The sequence below is a fragment of the Eschscholzia californica genome, unplaced genomic scaffold (genome assembly GCF_041429995.1).
Source record: "Eschscholzia californica isolate CP2 unplaced genomic scaffold, dmEscCali1.0.p SCAF_4, whole genome shotgun sequence".
Taxonomy (NCBI): Eukaryota; Viridiplantae; Streptophyta; class Magnoliopsida; order Ranunculales; family Papaveraceae; genus Eschscholzia; species Eschscholzia californica.
In genome coordinates, this window is record NW_028238461.1 from 30,526,030 (window position 1) to 30,535,517 (window position 9,488).

General features: G+C 39.9%; 1 protein-coding gene across 1 annotated transcript; it reads right to left on the reverse strand.

Annotated features, from left to right (window-relative positions):
* Nucleotides 1-3,379: 3,379 nt before the first annotated feature.
* LOC147544107 (uncharacterized) lies at nt 3,380-5,716 on the reverse strand. The gene is made up of 5 exons (XM_086635623.1): nt 5,127-5,716; nt 4,854-5,026; nt 4,598-4,793; nt 4,128-4,477; nt 3,380-4,065 (listed from the first exon to the last, which is right to left on the reverse strand). The coding sequence occupies exons 1-5, from the start codon at nt 5,714-5,716 to the stop codon at nt 3,380-3,382; spliced, it is 1,995 nt and encodes a 664-aa protein (XP_086491749.1).
* Nucleotides 5,717-9,488: the final 3,772 nt, after the last annotated feature.

Sequence of the window (9,488 nt, forward strand, 5' to 3'; positions counted from 1 at the left end):
GTTTATGAGGGTTACTCCGTCCAAGTACTACGATCAAACAACTCTTGGAGACGACCAACGATAAACGTTGTGATAGCCGTCCAACCTGGTAACGTTTCCTCTGCTCGAGGCGACCTTATAAAGAGTTGAGTGAACTTTCCCTTTAGGAATGCCCAAATAAAAATCGAGTCCCCGAATTGTTTCAAAAGATCCTTTGAGCTCGAAAACCTTAGGGGCTAATGTCTAAATCAGATTTTAGTTTTTAGGTGAGGTTTAGGATCGTGAATGTTGTTACCTATTTGGGCAAGAGAACTGTGATGAAATCCGTCTCCTATCTTTCAATTGGGTTATTGCCCTTACTAGAATGCTTATACTAAACAATTCGATCAAAGCAATTAGGCACACAAAACACGCAATTACCCACTGACAGGGGCTTCGTGGGTGATTAGAGAAGTTACCTCCCGTTCAAGACGGGGGATGACCCTAGCAGACGACCCGGGCCACTCTCCCGTGAGTGTTCCAACCCGAGGCTTCGTTTTGGTTTTCGGTTACAATTTATAAAGCCCTCCAATTTAGTTACAAAACTTTAAAACCAAAATAAAAACTAGAAAGTCTAAAAGCCTCTCTCTCACCAAAAATAAAAAATACTAAAAATAAAACGTAAATTCTTCTTCTTGAGCTCCTCTCTCCTTGTTGCACCTTTTCCTTTGCTCCTTAGCGTTCTACACACCAAAAATGGTAAAGCAAGTCAAAGTTTCCAAAAATAAAAACTTACCAAAATAAAACTTTCCAAATATAGAAATAAGATAAGACAAATTCAAACTTAGTCCCCGGCAGCGGCGCCAAAAACTTGATGGGCCTAAAAAGTTTCCTAAATAGGTCACCACCCGCAAGTATACGGGCGTCAAGTGATAATTCCGGTAAGACCGGTTCGTTCCTCAGAGACTAAGTCAATCTATTCTGACTCCTATAACTAATTTGGATTTACTTTGGTGTAAGATGTTGAGGTGGGAAAAATAATGAATAATTCCAAAATAACGTGAAAATAAAGTGTAGGAGAAGTTTTATGTGGAGAAAGTCTAGGGTTTCAGAATCCACCTAAATATGCGTAAATTATTGCCTAATTAGTGACAACTCGATCTTCTATAACTCAAGGAGAGACAAATCTATCATCCTCGAAAAATACAACTTTCTGAGAATAAAATATAATGTTTTGATTTCAATAATAAATATTCAAGTGATAATCTAACTATTAACTATCAAATCCTAAGCATGAGACATTAAAGACACTTATGGTGTGTTTGGTTGCAGGATTCCTAAGTAGGATTCCTATGAAAAGTGGAATTTGGTAGGATTCATGAATCCTTGGTCTGTTTGGCTACCAAGAATCCTAGGACTCTTGAATCCTGAGGAATCCTAATTCTAAAATTTGTATTGGACCAAAATCCCACCCTATCCCCTAGGATTTGTTAGGATTTTGGATTAATGAACCTAAATTTCAAACTTAAAATCAACACAGAAATATTTCTTTCTACAAAATCATTATTTTTTTTCAAAATCAATATTTTTTTCAAAAATCATAATTTTTCTAAAGACGTTTAGAAATACTCAAATAATAATAGATCATAGGATTCTTAGTTGCCAAACAAGCCAAAAAATATTACTTGGATTCATGAATCCGCGGAATCATGAATCCCAAGGACTCATGAATCCGCGGATTCATGAGTCCGCCATCCAAACACACCATTAGTCTAAACATGAATCATCAAAATATAAGTATAGTTAATGAAAGACATATCATGAATTTAAATAAGAAAAATCAATTTATCATTTAAAAGTACTTCGAAGATATTAGGTATGAGTTGAAAAAGTCAGACATTTACGCGATAATAAGGTTTCATCCTAACCCTAGATTAGATAAATTAGCTACTCATCACTAAAGAGATCATAATCATGGTGGGAGAGATAAAAATTAATAACATTAAAGAAAGAAAAAGATTCGGAGAAGAAAACACCTTTTTTCGCTTTTTTTTTTCTTCTGCGCATCCAAACAGAACCTTAGGAAAAATTATTTTCTCATCTTCCCGGAAACGATTTCCAGGTGAGAAAATAATTTTCCTTCTCTGGTTTTTCTCTTTCCTTCTCTGCTTTCTCTTTCTAAACTTTCTCTTCCTCTCTCTAACCAAACCAGCAACACTCTCTTTCTCTCTCTAACAGTAATGATAAAGAAAGAAGAAGAAAAAGACGAGATTAATGGAGTTTATAAATAATTCAATCTCTTTCTCTCTCTACAAACAATAACTTTCTCTCTCTCTTATTTCAATATAAACCTCTCTCTGTCACTAAGAGAAGAATAAAGAAGAAGAAGAAACAGAAAAGACTTCCAAACTCTCTCTCTCTCTCTCTAGCTCTAGCTCTCGGTTTCTCTCTATTCTTTTCTCTCTCTAAACCGAGAGTTAATGTTCTCTCCCTCCAAACTTCTGTCTCTGTTGTGTCTTTAGCCGTGGAGAGATATGATGTTAATGGTGGTCGGTTTCCCCTCCTCCTGTTCAAAGCCGAGTTGTGTATATATGAAGAATAGAGAAGAGAAAATCTTTCTCTCTCACTAAACTTTCTGATCCCTCTTTCCATTTTCGCACAAGCCAGCTATTCCTCTCCATCAATATCTCTCTTTCTTCCCTTCTCTCTCTAACAAAATCCGGTTCAAACCGAATCCTCTCTTTCCATCTCTTCTGATTCTTTCCTTTTCTATTTCGGTTTCTATCTTCTTTCTATAACTCTCTCTCGGTTTCTAAAATGAGTTTTTATCTCTTGGAAAGATTTCAGAGGATAGGAGAGAAAGAGGAAGACAGCTCTCGGGTTGGTTTGCTGGCAATTATTGGAGGCGATTCAGTGCATCTCGGAGTAGTTTGAGAAGCAGCAACACACACTCGGAGGACGCCACGTGCATGGAAGCAGCAATAATTGTTAAATCTGTTTTGGTCAGCCGAGCAAAGCCCGGTACACACCCGTGTGTCCCGAAATAGTACCGCACGCTCCTACCATCGTCCATCTGATGTGCTGTTACTCAACACGTGTCATCCTCGAGTTCCGGTCGACTATTTCTTACCGCAAGTTTGACCTGAGCTAACTTTCTCGTTCGAACTCCGATTCGACTCCCGTTTTTGCCGTTGGACTCGTCTTGGACCCTACCTTCACATGAGCACTAATATTGACCAGAATACCCTTGTCATTAAAATGACCAAAATGCCCCTCAAGCATGTCTTTATCACGATGTTTTCGCATCGAACTCCGTAAATGAGACCTGAGAAAGAAAATCAAACAAATCATCAGAGTAACCGCTCGAATTGGACTAACTAACCCGAGTTAAGAGATTCAGATGGGACATTTTCATGTCTCATCATGTTCCTTTCAAGCCAGACATGATACACATAAGCATTGAAAGCCAACTTACCCACTCTGGCCAAGATAGACCCCCCCCCCCTTTAAAGTGCTTAAGACACCATTGTATCATGGCATCTAAAGAATGAACATTCTGCCATTGGAAACCTAAAGCAGCAAGCAGCCTATTCCAAAGATTATGAGAGAACACACAACCTGAAAAAAGATGATTCTCTGTTTCAATTCCCAACCCACATAAACCACAACTATCATCAATTTGCATACCCCACTGCTTCAATTTGTTCCTTGTCTTTAACCCATTATTCACTGCTAACCAAGTTATAAAGCAATGCCTAGAAATGCCTTGAGCACACCAGACCAGAGAGTACCAATCCACAACAGTTGCATGAGGTCTAATGGCTTCATAGGTTTCCCTAAGATTATACTCCCCATGAGTGCTAACTGTCCACACCTTTCTATCCTCAGCAAAACCATGCACAATCACCTCTGGAAGCCTAACAAAGACTTCACTAAGAGAATAATGAAGAAAGTCAGGCACATACCAAGTCTCATTCCTGATAAAAGTTCCAACTGTGGTGTTGATATTGAGAAATGAGCTATAACTGAAGTGGTCCTCAAAGAACTTATGCAACACCCCAAGAGGATGCCAATGATCCACCCAGAACAAGGTATCAACACCAGTGCCTATAATATGGAGCATGAGCTCATGAGTAATATGCCTGCAATCAAGGATCTTCCTCCAACACCAAGAGCAGTCCTTTGGAGGAGGCATAAGCCAGAAGAACTGCTCTTTGATAAGGTGTTTTTGAACCCACTTAACCCACAATGTGCTCTTGTTTGTGCTACCTCCCAAATATGCCTCATAGTCATAGCTAGGTTTAGGACCTCAATGTTCCTAACACCCGGCCCTCCTTCAGCCTTAGGCATACAGACTAACTGCCATTTAACATTTGCTCTCTTTGATCCCAAGTCAATACCAGACCAAAGGAACTTACAGAAAATCCTATTTACTTCTTTATAAACTCTTTTAGGCAAAGTAAATACAGAGAGCCAATAAACAAGCATATTATTCAATACCACATTCACAAGCAAAAGCCTATCAGCAAAAGTAAGGAATCTAGCTTTCCAAGAGTGCACTTTGTTCAAAATCTTCTAAATAAGTGGTAAGCAGTTAGCATAAGAGAGCCTGGAAGAAAGAAGAGGTAGACCCAGGTACCCGATTGGGAGAATACCCTCCTGAAAGCCCAAGATACCCATGAATTCCATCTTTTGCTCTTCCTCCATACCAGCCAAAAAAATAGAACTTTTATGATAGTTAGCAGTCAGGCCAACACCCAGAAACATGCTATCCAAGACCTTTTTGAGAGCAATAGCAGGGCTGGAATCACCCTTCATGAACACCATGAGATCATCTGCAAAATAGAGGTGAGTGACAAAAGGGTTATTACATCTAGAGTGCAAATGAAAGTTACCAGCAACCCTCTCTTTATGAATCAGGGCAGCAAACACTTCCATCACCATCACAAACAGATAGGGGGATATAGGACAGCCCTGCCTAAGACCTCTATGTCCTTCAAAATAACCATTGGCAGCACCATTCACAATGACTGAGAACTTAGGGGTAGTAACACAAGCCTCAATCCACCTTACAAAAACCTCAGGTAGATTGAACTTCCTAAGAATCTTCAAAAGGGCAGACCACCTAACAGTCATAGGCCTTTTGGAGGTCAATTTTGACTGTGCACCTAGGAGGACCATCTTTCCTACCATAGGCTCTAACAAGCTCATGAGCAAGCATGATGTTATCTTTAATGGATCTCCCAGAGATAAAAGCAGACTGGTTCTCACTAACAAGAGTCTTAACCACTCTCTTGAGCTTAGTAGTGAGAATCTTAGTAATGGTTTTGTAAATAACATTGCAACAAGCAATGGGCCTGAAGTCTCCCATGGTATTAACATTAGGCACCGTGGGAATTAGAGTAAGCAAGGTAGCATTCACTTCTCCCAAGAGCTTACTGGAAACAAAGAATCTTCTTATAGCCCTGGTAAAATCATCCCCAACAATGTACCAACATCTCTTGAAGAAATAGGAAGAAAATCCATCAGGGCCAGGAGCCTTATCAGAACCAATAGTGGATAAAGTAAACACAATTTCATCTTTAGTGACAGGCCCCACCAACTCCTGCTCACTCTCCATGGAAAGGGTGTTAGCAAATTCAAAGGAATCCAACACTTCATCTTCCCTTTTCACCCCTGTCATCAAAGCCAAAAAAGGCCTGATAAAACCCCACACATTCATCGACAATATCTTGTTGGTCCTCAAGGACCTCACCATTTCTATTATTCAACTTGAAGATGCTATTCCTAGCTTTCCTTTCCTTAATGGTAATGTGAAAGAACTTAGTATTAGCATCATCCTCATTAAGCCACTAAATCCTAGATTTTTTGCTTTAGCATAGAAGCCTCTGCCCTTGACAAATGGGCATAGTCAGCCACAGCTTGCCTTTCCTGCCTCCTTAAGGAGGCATCCTGAGGATTAGAGTGAAGATGACTCTGAACCTCATCAACAACTCTCTTAGCTTCAGCCACTTGCTCAACCATATTGGAAAAGTGAGCCACCTTCCATTGGACCAACCTGGCTTTGACTCTTTTGAGTCTGGTAATTAGCTGAAACATTGGGGATCCTTTCACTTTACCACTCCATTCCTCTTTCACCAGGTCCATAAACCCAGGCTCATCACACTAACATTTAAAGAATTTAAAAGGTTTCCTACCAATGATTTTAACTGTCACAACAAAAAGAACAGCTGGAGAATTATCAAGAGTGACAGGGTTCAAAAACTGGACCCTAGAAGCAGGAAAAAGATCAAACCACTCAACATTAATAAGGACTCTGTCCAACTTACTGAAGATGCTATCACCCCTTCCTGCTTGTTGTTCCAGGTGAAGAAACACCCAGAGAAAGGACAGTCCATGAGAGCATTATCCTGCACACAATCTGAAAAATCTTTAAAATGGCATGGTCTCACAGGATCACCACCCACTTTTTCACTTGGATCAAGAATGGAGTTAAAATCCCCCATGAAGACCCAAGGCCCCTCAAATCTCCTGACAAGAATGCCCATATCTTGCCACAACTCTCTCCTTTGCTCTCTAGTGTTATGTCCATAAGCAATAGCTAACATAAACACCTTAGCATCTGGAGTTGTCACTCTAACAGCCCCACCTGCTCTGAAGTGAAGACTTGACTCACAGTTCTCCAATTAGAATCCCAAGCTAGCCAGATTCTACCACCCCTACAGGCACTATAGTTATCCATATAGGACCAAAAAGGATTGATAGAGTGTTATTATTTGCCATTCAAATCAACAGGAGGAGGGGTGAAATTTCTGGAGACGAGTTAGGAGAGAGAATCTCCCGGGCGGCGTGTCTTTCTAGGGTTTGGCGGCGCGGCTCCCTTTCTGGTTTTCTTGGCCACTTGGTGGTTGGCCGGTACCTCCTTTCTTCTCCGATCTTCTTGGAATTTCGTTTGTTGGTCTTCTCCCGATAGGCTCTTAGCTGCTGGTTTGTTTCTCTAGGAGAGGCATGCCGGTGGCAGGGGAGCCACAGTTTCTCCTCCCTGCTTCTGGTGAGGAAACCCCTGACCCTTTTGGGGAAGGACCTTCCTCAAAACAGAACTCGAAAGGGAAGGAGAAGTCGGATGATGAACGATTCTCCTCTAAGAACCACTCGTCGCTACCAACAGGTAATGGCTCTTGGAGAGCTGATTGGGCTTCCTTGTTTATGGGAAGTAAGAAGATTTTGAGCAGTACTCCCCTGGAGTTTACTGAACCAGCGATGGTGAATGGCGAACCAGTTGCGAGGTTCTCTACTTCTGAATTTGTGTCTGAGCAGAAGGAATGTGAAGATTGGCTTGTGGGTTCATTTGTGGGTCGTCGAATGCCATACCCTAATGTTCTTGCTGCTCTCAAGAAGGCATGGAAGCCACAGGGTGAGTTCTCTCTAATTCATGGCTCCTCTGCTTACATGATTAAATTTGTTCTTGAGGAAGATAGGCAAGCTGCTTTAGAGCATGAACCCATATTCATTTTAAACCACTTGTTTGTTGTGAGACCCTGGTCACCTTTTATTGAAGAAGAACTGCAAAAACTTGAATCTGTACCTGTTTGGATTAGCCTGTGGGATGTTCCCTCTCTTTATTGGAATCCCAAAGGTATTGCTCGCATAGCTAGTCTGATTGGTAAGCCAATTATGTTGGATAGGCCAACTGAGGCTAAATCTCGTATGTCCTTTGCTCGAGTTTGTGTTGAAGTGGATAGGAAGTGTAAATTTCTAGCTAGTGTTAGTTTGATCACTAATGAGGTTAAGATTAACACAGTTAGAGTTGATTATGCTTGGAAACCAGCTATTTGCACTGTGTGTGGTGAGTTTGGTCATTTCTCTGGCCGCTGCCCTCTTATACCTGGTAAGGAGAGTGCTAAGAACCCTCCTAGGAAGCAATATCAACAATCAAGAAATGGTGGGGGTCCTCCTGTTCGACATAATGCCTCTGAGAGTAGGACCAGTGGGGGTGCTCCTGTTCGACAGAATGCTAATGAGAGCAGTGTTCCTGTTGCTTCCCCTACTCCTAGGAAGACTAATATGAAGGAGTTGAAGGAGATGTCCTTCGACCAAGGTGACAATGCGAACAAATTGTCGGATAGGACAATTGATGTGGAAGATCATCAAGTCCGATTGATTTAGGGATCGTAGAGTTGTAGCTAGAGACCAACTACGATCGTCGAATTACGAAGTAATTCGCGGCTAACTTCGATCGGATCCTACAACGGGTTACACATAAGAGTGACAAATTGATCTAGGATATGACTAGTGGGAGTGAGATATAATCATGGGAGTGTCCCATAAACATATCTCATAGGCCTAAAAAGGAATTAGGCAAAGATAGTACAAAAAGGCCAAAAACAGGGTTTTTGGGCCTAGACCGGTTCGGGTACTTCTAGGACTCGGATTGGGCTGAATTTTGGAGGGTTAGTTGCTGATATAATAAACATTATATATGCCAATTTTAGTGGTGTTTGGGCACTTCCTCCTTAGGGAATTGAGAAAATACCAATAGTTGCTATTTTCGACTATTTCCCTAAATCTTATTCTAAAGGGTGTTTTAGGAAACCTAAAAGGAGGTGGATTCTTATTAGGGTTCTATATAAACACTCTTAGGGCAGAGAATAAGGTGTGGAATTTCTCTCTAAGCTTTCTTACTCTACCACATCAAGTAGAGAGGAGAAAGGGAGAAAGTGAGCTAATTCCCATTACTATCAATCTAGTCAAGAAGAAAGGAGTTATTCTTTTCCAACCACCATTGGTGTGCTAGCTATACAACAAGGTGGGAGATCAAATTGATTGCTCGTGTCCCAAGTAGAGGAGCTACACTTGAAGCTCTTGGTCTTCTTCAATCAATTCAACTAGTTCGAGGGAAAAGCGATTAAGGTAATCTACTATCTCCATTAGATTAATTACTAGTTTTGCATGTGATCCTGGGAATACTAGTGTAGAAATTAGATGTCATATTTCCGCTATAAACACTAGTAGAAGGGTATAAATCCCTACAGTGGCGTCAGAGCCTCTTGCCATTAACTAGTTTTTGCTAAGAATCGAACTAATTAATATGCTTAATAGTTTGAAAATTGAGTTTATAAAAGTATTTTAAAAGATGTTTTTAAAAGTATTTTAAACTCATAATTTGATGGGATTCAATAAATTTTCAAATTGAGAATCAAATTGATGATTAAAAGTGTTTTAAAAGTCTCAATTTGATTGAATTTCAAACTAATCCATGCTTGATTAAATTGATAGTTATGTTTAAAAAGATTTTAAAACATAAAATTTGATTAATTTTGAATTGGATTCAAAGATTTTTCAAAATTGATTTCAAAATTGTTCTTTGAAAAATTTAAAAAACCTAGATTTTGATCCAAAATTGGTTTGATTAAGAGTTGTTTTTAAGTTTTGGAAACTTTTGAAAAACAAAATTTTGGAATTTTAGAATTTTAGAAGTGTTCTAAAAAGAGTAGTTTTGACTTTAGGAAGCTCTCAAAACAAATTTGGAA